Source organism: Xiphias gladius, chromosome 8 (assembly GCF_016859285.1).
Source record: "Xiphias gladius isolate SHS-SW01 ecotype Sanya breed wild chromosome 8, ASM1685928v1, whole genome shotgun sequence".
NCBI classification, from domain to species: domain Eukaryota; kingdom Metazoa; phylum Chordata; class Actinopteri; order Istiophoriformes; family Xiphiidae; genus Xiphias; species Xiphias gladius.
This window is the reverse complement of record NC_053407.1, coordinates 22,378,257-22,396,714: the sequence shown is the minus strand read 5'-3', so window position 1 is coordinate 22,396,714 and position 18,458 is coordinate 22,378,257. Positions and strand designations below refer to the sequence as shown.

The 18,458-nt window shown below is 39.8% G+C and overlaps 1 protein-coding gene across 1 annotated transcript in view; it reads left to right on the top strand.

Annotated features, from left to right (window-relative positions):
• The window catches only part of LOC120793395 (overexpressed in colon carcinoma 1 protein), an 11,420-nt gene extending 1,152 nt beyond the window's left edge, over positions 1-10,268 (top strand). Inside the window, exons 2-6 of the mRNA XM_040133422.1 lie at positions 4,840-4,864; positions 6,836-6,871; positions 7,662-7,741; positions 8,602-8,632; positions 8,758-10,268. Coding sequence (XP_039989356.1) covers positions 4,840-4,864; positions 6,836-6,871; positions 7,662-7,741; positions 8,602-8,606 — 146 coding nt within the window. The 3' untranslated portion in view covers positions 8,607-8,632; positions 8,758-10,268. The remainder of the gene's footprint in view (positions 1-4,839; positions 4,865-6,835; positions 6,872-7,661; positions 7,742-8,601; positions 8,633-8,757) is intronic.
• Positions 10,269-18,458: the final 8,190 nt, after the last annotated feature.

The following is an 18,458-nucleotide window of genomic DNA, read 5'->3' as shown; positions in this document are numbered from 1 at the left end:
ACCACTGCCCAATAAAGCAGTGTCGTGTGTGTGTTCGCGCTTGTGTAAATGTGTGTGTGCCTGCAGGTACCTAATCAGTGCTTACCAGGCATGTTAACCGAGCCATAGACAGCTACTGGGAATCACGACTCTGTGTTGTCTTTCGATTTTAAATTTGATCTACTTACACTGTTACACTGTCTGCAAACAACTTCTAAGCGTGTCTGAGTTTGTTGTGAGAGGGCTTGTCTATGAAGGCCGGCAGATGTTTATGTCTGTGTGGCAGGCCTTATCCATTTTCTCCTCCTTCTTAGAGGTCAGCGTTCAGCACAATGTCAAGGACGTGTGACATCCTGACAAATGTGGACCAGTGGCTGCTCTCATTCATCCATGCCAGCTGACACAGGGCCAGACTCAATGGACACTGGTTCTCACACCATTATTTCCTGTGGAATCAAGATGGAAGCAAATCTGGCTCATATTTTATATTATTTCAACCTAAAGCTGTTTAATTGTGTCACTACATATTTATAGTTTTATGTTACTTTACTTTAACCCACTCTATGTAGCATTTGTAAGCAGAATAGAAACACTGAATAAATGTTTAGGTTCATAACACACTCTAATATAGTGGAGGCTGATGTACAGTTTAAACTGATAATAAATGATAATATAGTATAACACCATTGTAATAATATAAAATGTATCTCCATAGAGAAAGTTATGATTATTGGAAGATTATATATATTAATAAAAACTTAAAATGTCCTCATATTGATGTACAATATTTTATAGTCTGTTATAAACCCTTTTTTTAAAATACATTTTTAATCTCTCTTTGAGAGAGGGGTGAAAGAAGCCATCTTTGTGAATATGGAACAACCGTCACTAAACAGAGGAGATGGTCTGAGACGCCACCCGCCAGCCGCCTACAGTGCAGTTCTAAGTTCCCTCCCCAGACCGCTGAACACCCACCCCGACCGGGACTCACGTGACCTCAACGACTTACACGATGGCCGGGTGGGTCGACGACTCCATCGTCACCCTAATGACCCTCGAGGTGTTAGCCCCCATCCACACCTTGAGCCATGTGACCCTAACGACTCACATGATGACCAGGAGGGTCAACGACCCACAAGTGTTGCTGACCTCACCGGAGGACAAATACCTGGAACTCCCCGCCAGCCAGTAAGAACTGAAGAGGCCTTTCGGATGAGAGGCGAAACGTCTTCAAGAACTTCAAGCAGGTCCGGTTGCCTTCGCGTAGCGCTCACAGAATACCGTGACCTGGATGACTGAGAATCTTCACAGACATATTATAGTATGAAGACAAATGTTCATATTATTACAACTGTGTTATACTATATTATCATTCATTATTTGTTTATACACCATTTGTGGTGACACACTATGTTAACCCCCCAATCTGGCATTTAAAAGCAGTATACAAATATTTAATAAAGGGTTTATAATACACTATAATGTAATTGTAAGCAGATATAAGTGTTTTTATAATGTATTTGTCAACAACTATTACTCCTTTCCATGTTGCTACCATAAGTGAAGGCCGGTGTACAAATAGATAATGAATGATACTGTGGTAAAAAACTTTTGTAATAGGATAGATATGTCTTCACAGGAGAAACGATAGTTGTTGTCAAATAATGTACATTAATAAACACTTAAAATGTCCTCCTATGTGCTTTCAACTATATTACAGTGTGTTATAAACCACCTATTAAATGTTTTGCAAATGCTAAATAAGGAGGGTTAAAGTGACGTGTTACCATTTATGTTAAGTTTCTTGCTTCTTGGCAGTGTCCAAATTGTAACCACAACAAAAGTCATTCAGGAAACTTTAAAGATCAATCACACAAAAATGTTCCCAAATGTTCCAAATGACCATGTCAGTGTACAATACATCATATTGCTCATCCCCAGTCATTTTGCAGCCAAATGTGCACGCTTGGACATGAATGCGCTCTTGTCAGCAAACTGAATGGCCCCTGTGTCATGTCAGCAGACTCAAATATTTATTGTGAAAGAAGCCACCCATTCCTTTGACAAGGTTGAAAGTAGCTGTATTTCTGTGTAATGTGGACTCCGCAATTTTCTTCTATTACAGGTTATTCTTGTAGCTATCTTCTCCAGGTACATTTCCATACTGATTCAATGAGGTTTGGCATGAAAAACCAATTGAAAGACAGAACTGAGGCTTTTGTTCCCCCGCTGTTGTTGATGTGATACTGTACGTTCAAAGAGGAAGTTAGATTATCCTCCAGCTGGATCCGTCATGATCTCATTTCGATTCAAACCAAGTTCAGTGGACTGCCTGTGGTTCAGCAAAGATTGAGCTGCTGTCGGTTCATAGAAGTGTCAAATAGCATTGGGATGAACACAGTGGTTGTCGTTTGGAATCGAGGCATTTTATACAGCATGCTTTATGTCCATTTACCACTTGTCCTCTGTTACCTTGAAGGGGAAAGCTGGGATAACTAAAGAAGCCAATTGATTAGAGAGTATAAGTAGCCTATATACTGCAAATTCTGCAAATTTAAGCACTAAAACTGAGTTGAGTAAAAGTGGCAATACCACAAGAATTTTACACCGAAGTATAAATCCTGCATTCAAAATTTTAATATTAATTTTATTGTAACATTGTTGGGTTTTGTTCTGTTTATATCTATGTGTTTTTATGTTTTCTTGGTGATTTTTATGTATTATGTCCCACTCTGGGGACGGACATTGCAAACTTAGGCTACAAATGCTGTGGTATGTGGCACTTATTCATTCTGTGTACTTGTCCCTATAAAAATAAACAGTAAATAATAAATGAATAAATAGGAATCATATTAGCGTTAAAATGAACTAAAATCAAAGATATTCTGAAGAATGGTACTAGTTGTGACTGGAGTCACGTGCATCCATAAAATTTTTGCAGGTGGCGTGTAACCATAACCTGCACAAAAAGATGAAAAAAGTACGCTTACACTGCTTCCTCATTCCCAATTCTTCTTTTGTACTATATGGACATGACACTTTTGGACAGCACTTGTCCCGCCCCAGGTGAAACAAGTGAATCTTTCACCTGAAGAAGACCGTTTTTGGTTGAACCTTTGCTAAGTACAACTTTCTCATCCGACTGGTGGCTAGTTTAAACTGTCGCCATGCGGTCTAATTTACAGTCTTGAATGTTATTTTAAATCTGCAAAAATATTAGCCACAAGTAAAATTAAGAAAAATTTACAATATATTGCTGAAATTTAGTGGGGGAAAAGTATAACATCTCACAAAATGAAGTGCTGAAACTGCTAAGGCCCCAATGTGTTACTTTTAAAAATTTATTTTTTTATTTTTTTATTTGATTTTTTTGCAAATTAAACGGACAAGGTAAAATGTGCTAATTAGTGAACTTCTTTACATTTGGACAGAGCTTGTTTCCCCGTGCTTTTTGTCTTTAAGCCAAGCTAAACTAATGAGCTGCTGGCTGTAGATTCACATTTAATGGAGGGACATGAGCAGAGTATTGATCCTCTCATCTAACTCTCCACCAGAAAACCAATTAGCATATTTCCCAAAGTGTCAAATTAATGTCTTTAAGTCTATACATTTAAGGTATCCAAGTCACTACATGTTGTACTTCATTGGGTCCTTCCTATTGTCATTATGTTCAGTTGCAACGTTTTTCCAGTACGGGAAGTTCTACTACTGCTGTTATATTAGGAAGTTGCAGGGAGGTGGTGAGGATGGATTTTTTTTCGGGGGGGGGGACTATAATGTGCTGAGTTTTGACATCTGAGACTGGGGTCTGCATCCCGAGCGCTGCGTGTAGTTACTGTAGGTTTAGGCAACAAAAGCACTTTGGTAGAGGTTAGGGAGAGACCCTGGTTTCAGTTAAATGTTAGCTAATGCAGTAAATACGTTGTGTCTTATGCTTTAAAAATAATCAACCAAGACCACGATCTTTCCCAAACTTGAACTAAGTGCTTTGAGTGCCTAAACATTACAATGAAACATTAATCATGCTTTAGTTGCCACTAGTGGATACTGTGGGTAAAATAAATGAAAATGCATTGTCAGGGGACATTTTGCAGAGGAGTTCAGTATCAGCATTTTGGGACTTGGCCGATATTTTAATTAAAAACAGTTCCTCTTTATTTTGATATAAAATGTAATTTGGCTGGCAAATGCTCTTCTTTCAATATGTTTTTGCTGCTGGAAATTAGTAGGATATAAACCTGATTTCTAAGAGACGGGGTTGTACATTTTGTACATAACCAAGCCTGAATTGACACAATTGTAATATTTGCTACGTCGGATACATGAAAATTCAGAGAATACTGTATAAACCATTCAGGTTTCGTCCTTTTTGGATTGTGTATGTTCAGCTTTACCAAATACTGTACATTTGATACTTCCTGAAGCCTCCCATATCATCCCTGATTAGGACCTGGAGGGATCCCTGGAAATCTCCAATTTTTCTCCTTGACACCTCCTTAAATCACTGCTAGCTGAGGGTCCGCACCTTCAGTGCTGTCGCTCTGAGCAATTAAAGGAGTGTTACCAGTGTCATCTTAAGTGTTAGCGGTTAAACTAATTGATTTCTTTGACATGTTCTTAAACAGTGGGCAAGAGAGCTGTTATATAAGGGCTGTGTCGAAGTGTGATGTATTATATAGTGATGGTAGGTTGTCCCTGTTTGTGTGTATATGTCTGTGTTTCACATCCCACAGCTGCCGAATGATGGCCTCGGAAAGAAACATCTGTGCGGTGCATGGGTTGTAAACACACAGAGATTAATTATTAGTGAGGTAACACGCACAAGGATGAATTAAATCTCGTCTTTTCAACCCTTTTCAGGTCCAGCGGAAGCCTCCAAAGATGTGTAAGTACATCAGTCATTTTCTAATGATTTCAAGTGTTAATGAAGCTCACCATCTGTGGCCTCCAGGCTTTGTACCGTCACACATCACTTAATATAAATATAAATATATATATATATATATATATATATATATATATATATATATATATACACACACACACACATGCATAAAACACATAAAAAACATGTGGACTTATGAGCAATAAATTGCTTTGTAGTTAGTTATAATGTAGTTGTTAGCAGATATAATCGTTTATTCATGCAAGTGTCTGGTTTGCTGTTAAAGCTTTATTTACGTCAGTGATGGTGGTAAACGCAGCAATAAAATAAACCAATATTATCCGGTATTTTATTGATTAGAGGTTGAATAACACACAAAATGCCCAGGTCTATCATTGAGACAAAATTCTCCATCTGTATTTGAATTTAGCTCACATTTAAACATTGTCCTGTTTAGTTTCCCACTACAGGTTTTTAAGTTTTACCTTCTAATTCTTTAAAAAAATTTGATCTTTACTCAGGGGTTCAATGTGTTATGTTTTTCTTTTTTTTTTCTTTTTTTACATTGAAATTATGCACCATGCCTTTATCATCATTTTAAATATGGATGTAACAAATTTTAATCTCCTGCAAACATTGATGTAGTGAGAATTATAATTTAATGTTTATGATTTATGATTATGATTTATTGTTGGTATAAAATAGTGGAGCAATTCTGTGGAAAAATACGTGCTTTTCAAAGATTTTGCTCTTTATCTGTAGATTCCGCCGCCATAATGTGTCAGACTTGGACCATTTTCATTACTGATAGAGTTTCAGAAACAGCCAAGTCTTGATTTGCAGCTTGAGTTACTTTTGTTGTGTTGTGTGGATACTGTATGTTAGTAGAATGAAGACTTCTAGAGAGCCACTTGATAAATGTGGTAGAAAGTATAATTTACTGTAAGGTGTTCTCATCCCTGCTTCAAAAATCTCCACATTCACCAGATTCAATGTAAAAAAAAATGAGATGGACAATAAAAGAAATGAACTGATATTTGACCATGAAACCAAGTCCTCTCTCTTTTGGTTAAAAAAAAAAAAAAAAAAAAGTAGTTGCTTCTTGCTTTAGAAAAAGCGTCACTTCAGACCGTTCACGTTGTTTTTCTGTGAAGTGTCATTCAGAGGACGGATTGTACTTTGCCATCTACAGTGAGCGTTTATCAAAGCTTAGGGAGGAGCAGCATTTCCAAAGCATTTCTCGGAATCAGTGAGTTACGTGTATGTGTGTGTGTGTGTGTGTGTGTGTGTGTGCGTGTGCGTGCGTGTGCGTGTGTGTGTGTGTGTGTATGTTCCTTGATAACCATCTGAGCAGCCAGCACAGGACCCGCGAGAGCTGACAGTAGTGCACTACTGACTCACTGGGGCTAATCACAGCATTCTAGGACTGTAATACACAGCAAAATAGCACACACACACACACACACACAGACACACACACACACACACACACACACACACACACACACACACACACACACACACACACACACACACACACACACACACACACACAGACACACACACACACACACACACACACACACACACACACACACACACAGACACAGACACAGACACACACACACACACACACACACACACACACACACACACACACCGATTACCAATATGCGAAACACAACAACAATTGGAAAAAAAAACTGAGTCTTGGGAAACTGGTTCTTCAGTAGTCTGGTTCAAAACTGGAAATGAAAATTGACAATTCAGTTTGATCATTAGTTGTTGACAACTTCCAATTAGCAGTACTCCCTACAGGGCTAATGACGCGTACCTCAAATGTTTTGCAGCTCTGTGACCGCACTTCACAGTTCAGTGTTTACTGCTTCTCATGAGTTGCTTTGTTTGTGAGTGTCTATGTCCCCTGTCCTCCTAAGAGCTGACCTGACCTGTGCTTCTTCTCTCAATCAGGACAGAAGATCCCGCAGCAGAAGATGAGAAAAGAAGGTATTTTGCTAATTTTCTCTCTTACCATTTACATTTGAGTTTTCCATTGGATTTTGGATATTCAATGAGCTTTTGCAACGTGTACTTTCAAAATACTGATCTTTACATTGCAGCGTACAGATTATGGCATAGCCATTTCATGGCAGACATTTTGACATGTCACAGTAGGAGGAGCACATTGTTAATGTTATTAGCAACACCTGTGCTTTTTATAATGTGAATATTGTGAAACTAAAAGTTTCAAAATATTATTAATACAATATTTTATTACCAATTATTGCCAATTAGAATAGTTGGTGATAAAATTTTGTGAAAATTCTAGTTTCAAGAGGATAGATAGATTGTAAAATCACCAAATCCCCATTCTTTTTAAAATTGAAGAAGTTTTCTTTTTTATCCTCATGTGCCAAGAATCTTAATGTAACATCTGTTCAAGCTCAGCGTTAACATGGCTGATGCATTGTATCAAAGGCAGCTGAAATCATTTGCTTTGTTCATAGATTATAGCCACCGAGATTGCATTAAAGGCATTGACTGTAGGATTATAATGTTTATTTCTAGTCATTTTAATGTGTGGACAAGATGAAAAAAATCAAAAATAAAAATTCCTGCCCCACCCAATTCTGAACATAACAACATCACACAAAGCCTAAGATGATTAGAAAAAACGGTGTGATATCTTTCAAGAATAATGGGGAAGAGATAAAGATTTGAATGCGTTGCCAACAGTTGAAATTGTGTTCAGCTGAGAACCACCTTAAGATGTTCCATTCCTCTCCTCTCTTCTCAGGAACTATGGCGGCGTATACGTGGGTCTACCAACAGACCTGACCACCGTGGCTGCCAGCCAGTCCAAATCCACACGTAAAGGTAACGCACCTCTGACGCGGTAAATCCCGTGTCCTGTCAACTGAACGTCTTTTCACGCGAAAACCGAGGACGTTGTTTTCATGGTAAACTGCAGGTTACATTAAGATGGCGCCTCTGACAGTGATGAGCATCTTGCAGTGAAGCAGCTCAGGGCATAGAGCGAAATAATCCCTGGTGGCCAAGACAACACCCCATGACACCACATGTTGCCTGCAGCATCTTTGGTTTTCTCCGACCTTTATTTTAACTGAATCTTAATGAAAAGCACTCCCTTTACTATTACAGTTTGGGTACTCATATCTGTGAAGATAAATATAGTTCCACAGATCATGGCAAAGAACAATAAAAGAATTATTTTTCTATTGTATTTTTTTTTTGTTTTGAAAAATCGATATTGTGTTGCATGTTCATGGATTTCCGCAACAGTTTTATTTATTCTGTCTCTGAACAAATACAGTTTACAGTGGGAATGACTTCATTCTTTTATGTGAGTGCCTTTCTAACAGAGAAATGTCAATAGAAAACTAATATAAACATGATATGTTGTATTGTAATGTGACCTGTGTTAAACAAACTACCTTGCTGTTGTATTTTGCACTCGTGAAGGCTTTCCTCTTGTCATGTTTGTCCTTGTGCTCATCAAGGTTAAGCGTAATAATGAATTGACTTGTTTTCGTATCCTCTGGCACAAGTATTGACTCTTTTTTTCCAATGAGGTTTCCTAATACACAGTGCTGGGAAGAGTGCGTGGGTGTCTTTGAGCACAGTCTTGACACTGAGACAGATATACAAGAAGGAGACATTAATAATTGTTCCTATAAATATTCGGATACTTATTCGGTTTTTCCCTCCTCTTGCAGACTAACAGCTACTGAGGGGAACACACCACAGGTACTGAAAAAAAAAAAAGGCTTGTTTTTCAGCTCTTAACATCACCTGCTCAGTATTTCTCAGTGAATGGAAGGTGGCGCAAAGACTCAAATGAAAACACATGACTTTATGCTTTGTCTTGACAGGATCCTTCATACAAATTCACCTAGGGACACTGGCATTACAAGCAGAAACCACACATAAGTGCTCCGATTCTGGCCCACCACTAACTGGCTGAAGTCTCAGGCTTTAACCCTCTCATTGAGCGAGGATGTGGACGGCTTGAGGACGCTGCCTCATGGAGTCATGGGAGGCAAAGTGACACTGGGATGCAGAGTGGAGGTTTGCATACGGCATCCATCATCATCATCACCCTTCACTTTGCAAAAAAAAAGATGGGCATCGAAGCGGACAAGCACCCGCCCCAGCACTGGCAGCTGTGGGCGGCGGCAGCGGGCATTGTGACAGCCATCTTGGCTTCTCGGTCATGGCGCTGGAATATTCGCTTTCTTTCTCAGGAGGAGACAGGGAACCCAGCCAACTAACTCACTAACTAACTGTCTGGGATTCACAGACATTCCCAGAAGCCCTCTGCAATAATAACCGCTGCTCAGTTATTTCTCTAAAACGCCATCAACGATTCATTGTGTGGCGGAGACAGAGAGTTAAAGAGACAGAGAGAAATCAGAGTGTTATAGAAAGCGGCAAACACATACCCGTTAATGTGTCACAGAAGATCTCAGTGTTATTGAAAATAGCTTTGATTTCAATCATGGACCTTGTGCTGCAACAGAAAGGTCTGAAAATGACACTGATTTTAATAACGGGTCTAAATGTTAATTACAGCAGTCGGTTAATTCTAAGGTGTTTTAAATACGCCCCTAAACCTAAATGTCCTGGGTGCATCAGCCAGGTCGTACCTGGTGTTGTCACTTAACTTGTGCCCCAGACTGGTTATGTAACATCAACATATGACTCATGATACTTGGAGGATCTCTCTGTCTCTGTCTCTCTCTCTCTCTCTCTCTCTCTCTCTCTCTCTCTGCCCCTCACTTGTTCTCTCTCTTCAGCATGTTGGGCTCCCCCCCTGAAGATCACTGGTGCAAGTGCTTCTGGGTAATTCACACAGCTCTTATAATCTTTCTCAATATTTACAGATTCAGAATTGTCACACCATTTATTCACATCTCACAACATTAATGTGTAAAAGCAAAAAAAACAAACAAACAAAAAAAAATTTCTTCAGCTGCAAAAAATTGTGTAAAGAGGAATCATTGTAAGAAGAGAAGCCGAAATGATGGATTGGTTTTCCCCAGCCTCCATTTTTCTTACAGTTTATTGCATTGCCTTGTAACACCTGCACTTATTTTATATTATTATATATATTATGTTTTCAAACTGAATTGTGAATGTTGTTTTGCTGTATGTAATCTTTAAATTATAAGGCTGGTTTTGTTTTTTATTTATTTGAGATAAAAAAAAAATCTCTCTTTGGTTTTTATTCTATTCTATTTTATTGTCAACAGATCCCATGAAAAGACTAAAACCAACAGTGTTTCTCACTTGTAAAGTCAAGAATGAATCTTCAAACTGAACAATGTGTTACTCCATCTCTCAGTACAACTTTGCTACCCTGTCTGTGGCAGTCAGTGCCCATTTGTTCCTACTAAACAGGTAAATAAAACAGTTAAAAACAGGTCAAATATACAAAGTTTTTTTTTTTTCTTTAAAGGCAAAGTAATTTCATAAAACCGCTGGGCGCTGTAGTTTTTAGCCAACGTTACTGAAAAAGTGCATCAATTGGGGACTATTTTCAGCTGTGGACTGAAACACATTAGGAGCTTTAGTGTGTACTCAGTGAGGACTGATAATAAACTACATTTCACAGGTTCATCATAATGAAGGAACATGTCGCCCAGTGCTATAATGTGGCTCAGTAATGTGTTTTTAATAGTAGAGATAGAGATAAGCTGTATCATGCTTTGGATGCACAGACAACACTTTGAAGGATCAATTAGTTGCTAGTTTTGGATGTTAAATGGAATTTGTTGACAATATGAAGAATATAGGATTTCACCGGTCTCATCCTCTAACAAAAAAATCACAAACATCACAGTGTCCCCAGAAAAAAAGCAGCAACAACGACAACAAAAAAAAACACCCACACACACACAGACACACACGGACACACAGACACACGCACACACACACATTACAGCTGGGTGGGCATTAGGGGCCAAGGTCATTTGTCAGACAGGCTCTTGACAGTTCTTTCCTCAAATGAATGTATAACATCCTCCATTCACCAGGACCCTAGAAGAGGGTGGAAAGAGGCCAACTTTAAACACTTGAGATTCAAGAGATGCTCTTTCCATGCTACAAAAACCGCTTTATATGTCTGTGTGTGTAGCCTCAACTCCCTCGACTGACCAGACGCATAAAACAAGGGATTCGTTTCACAATGCCTGAATACAAGCTCACCGTTTCCTGTTTGTGTCTTTCCTCTCGGGTGCTGCTGTTCAGAGTGATGCCCACCGGCTGCCAAAGTCTCATTCCCATTGATACCAAGGGATTTCGTGTGGTGTCCTTTAATTGCAAGTCATTTCTCAGCTCGCATTGCTGCGGCGTTTACACTGCTCACCTGTGGTAGAGGTAGACTTTACTGCAGATGCAAAGAGCTGCGTTATGTACTGTGTAGGTTGTGTGCAGTGCGCCTACAGCACCACAGAACCAGATTTGATAAGAACCCCGCTCGAGACATAAAATTTTTACTCTTCTCTTTTCCTTCATGTCTACATTTCCTCCCTCCCGCTCCAGTTGTTCCTACCAGTTCCTACCAGAGGCCTTTGGCTTTTACGGAGTCTCGTACTGCCTGTCTCTCCCTCTTTTATCAGCCCCTCTTTGCCCTTTATGGTTGGTCCTCCTGTATATGATGAATGTCATTGCCTTTGCCCTATTCAATTAGTCTAAGAGGGACAAGGGGGCAGAACGTGGATGAATGAAAAAAAAAATTGAACTGAAGTCCTCTACATTTAAACGCTTCTAAATGTAAAACTGTGAGGCATAGCGTGTTGTTTGAATGTGGTAAGGATGCGGATGTGCTTAGGTGAGACATTGTGTTGAGAGAATGGTTTGCGCTTATTTGCTCTCTGACTGAGAGTTAGATGAGAAGATTGATGTCTGAACGGTAAATATGAGGCTACCACCAGCAGTCAGGTAGCTTGCCCTGGCATAAAGTACGTAAACAGAGGCAAACGGCTGGTCTGACTCTGTCCAAAGATTAAAAAAAAAAAAATCCACCTGCTAACACATCTAAAAATAACGAATTAACATATCACGCGACAGTCTGGTTGCCTGGCAACTACCTGTTTTACACTTTGTGTTTTGTACATGTTTAAAAAACCAGCTTCAGCGTGTTAATTATTCAGCTTTAGATGTGTTGGCAGGCAGATTTTTTTTTTACCTTCGGACTGACCCAGGCCAGCTGTTTCCCCCTCTTTCCAGTCTTTGTACTAAGCTAAGCTAAGCTAACTTAGCTGCTGATCGTGGCTTCACAGTAGTTACTATACAGTAATGAGAAGGAAATCAATCTTCTCATCTAACTCTCGGCTAGAATGCAAATAAGCACATTTCTCTAAACTCTTCTTTTAATGTTTGGAAATATGACAGCCTTCAGGTTTTGTGGCACACTGATACTGAAAATGATAAAAAACCACTTGTGGTCAATGCAGCTGTGAATTGTTTTAATCATTCAAATCTCTCACACGTGCTCCGTCTGTCTTTCATTCACACAGGCTCTCCAACTGTCACTCACACACTCCCCCCGGCCATCATAAACAACCACACACTCCTCCCCAAACGCTCAGTCAGATCACCTAATTCGTCAATGATGCTGACACGAGGAGGAAAAAAAAACAAAAAACCTGCCTCTGTGCAATTCATCCATGAACATCCGATTCAATTATTTATGATTAAAGACTTTTCTATTGTCTGCTCACAGCTGTGGTTATTGATTGTGGTCTTTGTTGAAATGTATCTGCCCTCTTGTAATCAATAAGCCTGAAACTTGAGGGATTACACGTGTTCCCGGCGAGTGTTATAGACAGACTGCCTGAGAAAAATCAAGTGCGGATCGCTGAGGAGAACATTTGTCATTATTTGAACTGATGGGCCTTTGTGCAGTCCCTCCTGCAACGTGATCAATCGCAGCTCCGGCTCGGTAATTGACTGCGTTGGGAGCGCGAGGTGGAGGGGGAAGGAGGAGCAGGTTGAGTTACCTCTTCCCCTCTCTCATCACACAGCAGCAGTTCGGGTCCTCCCAGTGATCCCACATCATATCGTGCAGTTGATGCAGTAACTAAGGACACTGAAAATTATAAGCTGCCCATGTCACAGTGAGCAAGACAAAACAGAGCTTCACTAATAAGTCACCAAGGGACAGGGGGCTGTATAGAATGGACTTATATCACTATATCCACCCTATGGGGATCCTACATTATTATATACGACTACAAACTACAAAAAACATGGATATTAGGAAATGTTTTGTATTGTGTTGGTCAGTGTTCTGTTTGCTTTTGTTAGCTGTGTGCTAAACGTTCTGGACATACATGTACCTGCTGTAAAATGAGAATTTTGAGAGTTTTATATGTATTTGTAATCACACGTCCCCCCTGACTGAAACCCGATTTACACTGCAGAAATCTGAGAATCCTCAAAACCTGGACTAATTAAACCAAAACTATCTGGATGGCTAGATACAACCACGGGGGAGTGAGAAAATAAATGTTTTGTAATGTGGGTGATCGGAGTGTTTAATTATCATTATTAATATTATTATTATTAATATTATTTGTGTGGAGGTAAAGCATTCCTTATGGAGACGCACTAACTTCCAATTATTACTTTTTTTCCTCTGTGGATGTTTCCACGGTGAAACATTCCATTTTAACTGTACTGTAAAGCCACACGACTTGTTATATAATCAAGTACCGCAGAGTGTGATATCCCACTCAACAGCATGTTCAGTCGATGCAAACTGGACCACTGGCTTGTTATTGATCTTTAAAAAAAAAAAAAACAGCGGTTTCCACAGCATGCACTCAATTCTATGGCGCGCTGAGCACGAGTGGTGTTCTTTGCATCAGACCCAGATAAAAATCTGTCTGTGTGTGAAGTGTGAGAGCTACGTGATTGAGAACACGTCCTTAATCAGATCATCTGAGCATCTGGCACTGCACGACATCCCAGCTGCTCTTTCTCCAGCTGAAGTTTTTAGTCAACACTGGCAATGTCCCTGGCGTTTGATCTGCTCCTCTCAGTTGTTGTTTCTGCTTCACCTCAGACCTAGTTCACTTATCCAAATGTGTGATAAGACAGTAAGAAAGGAAAACCTGACCACTCATTCTATACTACCTACCACTAGATGTACAATATCTCACTTTTTATAATACTCTGTTTTGCAGTTACAATAGAAATCAATGTACTTTACTGTTTGTTCCAACAAGAAATGATTCAAGACTTGCTGTGACGCACATCAGTCAAACTGCAGCTTTATATATATATATATATATACCAGTATACCAGTGACAACTGAACTTTAGAAATGTTTTACCAAAGATTTCATAGTTATCAGAGTACAAGGCAGACTTCCAGGAGCTATTTAACCACTATTCATATTTTACTTTAAATTTATTGCAACTGTAAACAGCTCCTCCATTTTCCTTTGTCCATAGTGGGACAGTAGTGGACAAAAGCTGCATCAATGGCACGCTCCTTTTTTTTTTTGAGTACCCTTAATGTTGTCGGTTTTCCAGTCTGAACAAACAACATTCTTAAAACTTCATGTAGTGATTTTAGGTTCATTTCAATGTCATGCCAAACATTTGGCACGTCTCACATGGGATTACTCTGTATATCATCAAAACATCAAAAATACATGTATACAAAGCAAAAAGAGAGACATCAATCATTATGTACAATCAACATTATATACAAGTCTACATAATTTCAGGTATTACAGTTTATATAATACAATTTCGAATGAATCCTGCACCGAAAAACAACGGAAAAGTAACTGCTATTACAAATTTTGCCCTGATAAAGCTATGCTTCGGCTCATCTCCCAGGCTGAAGCTGGTTAAGTAACAATTGTATTGAGTGGCTCTCAATAAAAAGGACCAGAGAAAATAAAATGGACTTGTTACTCGTTTTAGATGAATGAGATGATAAACTGGACATGTCCACTTTTCTTCTTACAGGCGGATGCACTGTCCCGTTTCAAATGGTATTTTGCAGTAACTTTCTTCACTCATTCATTTCTTCATTCCCTTTGATATGTTCATGCTGTCACCACTGGACAAGAAACATAAGCATTGCGTCCAAATTATGGTATAAATATAATTCAAACATAAAAGTAAGCACTTCCCTAAAAATTGTACCTGTGACTTCACCTATGGCCAGTAGATGTCACTGCAGTACAGCCCAAGCTTCAACCCTGAAGCCAGCAAGAAAGTACCAGGTCATCTATATTCCCTCTTGGTTATCCATGAGACAGGAGAAGCATGTCCTTCTCCTGCCCTTGAGGCCTTGGCAACGGCTTTAAGGCCTACATAGTGATAAAACAGTTAAAGGCAGCCAGCAGCTCTCACAATCATCTCAAGATCGCTTGTGAAGCCAGAGGGTTGCACTAATCTTTGGCACTGGAGTTGCTAATCTAGCCCAATAACTGAAACAGGGTGCAGAAAAAGAAAAAAAAAAAATTGCCAGTTTTTCCAAGGTAATCAGGGCAGTTGGAAGCCCCCTGTGAGCTCGCCCTGATGAGTTTACAGCCAGTGTCAGGCTCAATCAAGGACACCACTTTATGGTTTTCACAATAATGAGGCCGAAACCTGAAAAAGGGTGTTTTGCATGCCCAATATTCCCGGTAAAGACTTATCTGGCCTTTTAGCCTTGTACTGAGAAAAAAGTGGAAAAGAAGGGCTTTGCTGCCAAGTGAATCTGCAAAAATATTTCCAGATATAAATTTCCCTGACTGATTTCCATTAATTGGTACTTCAAACCTGCATGCTTTATGTCCTCATCTCATGTTCCAAATTGGCCTGAAGAGTAGAGGAGGTAAAAGCCACTCTACCTCACCAATGATTAATTGCACCATTTTGCTGTAACACCAACATGCAGGGCAGTTTCTACCATTGATGAAACTATCTGTTTTTTTTTTTTCTTGAAATTAGGGACCTTTAGGAACCTCAGGGGAGTTTACATTCTACATCGGTGGGTATTTTTATAGATTAATTCAAGAATTTACTTTTTTACTGTAATATTTGTATTTAAAGGTCCCCTCCAGACATGTTTTTAGACATATAAAAATACACTGCTTGGAATAGCTACAATTACAGCCTCGTGGTTGTATGCCTCTGCCAACTGGTCAATTTGCAGTGTCTGTCCAGACTCATATATGTAGCAAAGACTTTGAAGGAATTTCATAGAAAGTATTAAAAGTATATAGTTGTAATTAGCATATGAATTCTAGGAGTTATGGACAAAAATATGTTTTGTGAGGGCGCAGTAACCTCGACCTTTGACCTTTGACCACTAAAATGTAATCAGTTCACCCTTGAGTTCAAGTGAAGCTTTGTGCCAAGTTTGAAGAGATTCCCTCAAGGCGTTCCTGAGATATCGCGTTCACGATGAGGGATGAACGGATAACCTGAAAACATAATGCTCCCGGCCACGTCTGTCGCCGGTGTGGAGGCATAAAAATTTGGTGTCTACTATGCTTTTTTTTTCACTTGCATAAGTTGTGTATTGGACCAATGATTCGTTTCCAAACTACTTGTCATGTCACAAAATCAGGCTCTTAGCACAGATCTTAAACCGAGATTTCAGGTGAGCACGGAGGAACTTTCCTTCGACGGCAGATGAATGTGAAAACAGCCTTCCAGTGTCAAACTCTGACAACTTTTAGGTCAACGAATGTGCAGAGAGCATTTAGAGCTTTGTGTTGGGAAATCAAATTTACAGAGAATATGATGAACAGTTACTGTAATTGATACCATTCTTAAACAATCCAAACGTTTAAGAGAATTTTGAGACTTTATTTCTGGTGTCTGGCCATATTATTTTGGAGGAGGGAGGATTTGGATCCAAAACCTTGGTATTTCTAAAAAAAAAAGAAATAAAAAGAAAAGTCTGGCTATGGCCCTGTTGACTACAGAGAGTTCCGTTTCTCTCCCTCTGGATATCACTGTCTGATTCCTCCCATACATTACTGACAGACGCGTTAAATTAACGTGACTGATGAGGTTAATAAATATCATACATCCTTCCCTTATGCAATCTTACTCTGGTACGCAGCACTGATGTAAGAGTTGGTGATCCTTCTGCCCTGCGTCCATGGCCTGTCCCGTCCAGACATCGCAGACCGTGGCGAATGAGCGGTACGGCACTGCTTGTGTTCTCAAAGCATGTCAGACTCAATGTCAAGGCCTCCTTCCTCAGCAGACTCTCAACTGTCACTCAAATTTCAGTCCGAGGGCTCGAAAGACTCACAGGACACGCGATACAGTCATCCCATTGAACTGAATTTGACATGTACTGCCAGGTCACTTGGTTCAATACGTGTGCTCAGATTCTGCACTGTGGCCTCCCACTTGGCCCCGACCAAAATGTGGCACCCCCGACCCAGGAGAGGGAGGGGAGGTGGAGGGTAGTGGGACGGGGGCTTGGCTTATCGGTTGTGGCGGCTCAGCTTTACTCTTGGCTTCACTGTGCATGTGCTTCCAATTACAGACAAAGGAGAGGCGGTCCTGTGCAGCATGTGGTTCCATTTAGAGCAGGTGAAACAATGTAGGAAAATAGATCCGTCATCCGTCGCATTCCAGAGGCCAGTGAGAAGCTGTGCTAAATCATAGCAAAGCTAATCCTGAGAGGAACGGGTGGGGTAAAGGCAGTTGAAGGTTCTGGCTGCATCTTCAGCAGGGGCCTGTTCACAACGGTCGCTGTGCAGCACTTCAAAGCATCACAAGAACCTGATAGAAACATCCCCATTTCTCCTTTGCCCTTTAGTGTTATTTTAGATTTCTATTGTTTTCCCCAGGTCCCCTGATTTTCAGACATGGTGTGGCTCTATGGATGGCAATGCCTGTCAATCAGTCCACCACCCTGGTCTGGACTGAAATATCTCAACAACTATTAGATGGAAGAACATCATGTCTCCCAGAGGATGAAGCCTACTTTGGTGTTCCCCTGCCTTCTTCCCCTGATCCAGTGAAATATCTTAACATCTTCTAGATGAATTTTGGACAGACATTCATGGATCTCAGATGATGTATTCTTACAACTTCAGTTGTCCCTCTAACTTTTCTAGTAAAACCCTAAGGTTCACATTTGTGATCTTGAGTGAAATCCTTCAACAACCAGTGGATGCATTGACATGAAATTTTGTACAGATATTTTATATTCCCCTTAGGATGAATCATCGCAGAGAGACAAAGTGAAACCGGAGCCAAGTAAAAAAAACCTAACTCAAAAAATCTGTTAGCTGGGTTTTCATCCACTTGTTTCTATGCACAATTTCAATTTGGGCATAGAAAAAATCTGAGTGGCGACGCCGGAAATTCGAAAAAAATCTTAAAATGTTCCAAAAAATGTTTTTACGCTTTGCTGAGGTGGGAAAGTTGATTGCTAAAAGCAAAATGCGACAAAGTGCAATGTAAACAGACTAGGTGAATAAAACATGATGTACAATACAAGAAGCGTGTGATTTAAAATCCACTGAAGAAACTGAAAATAGCGTCGGATGAAAACACCAGAGCTGTGTGGGGTGATAAGGAGATTGTAAAGTTCC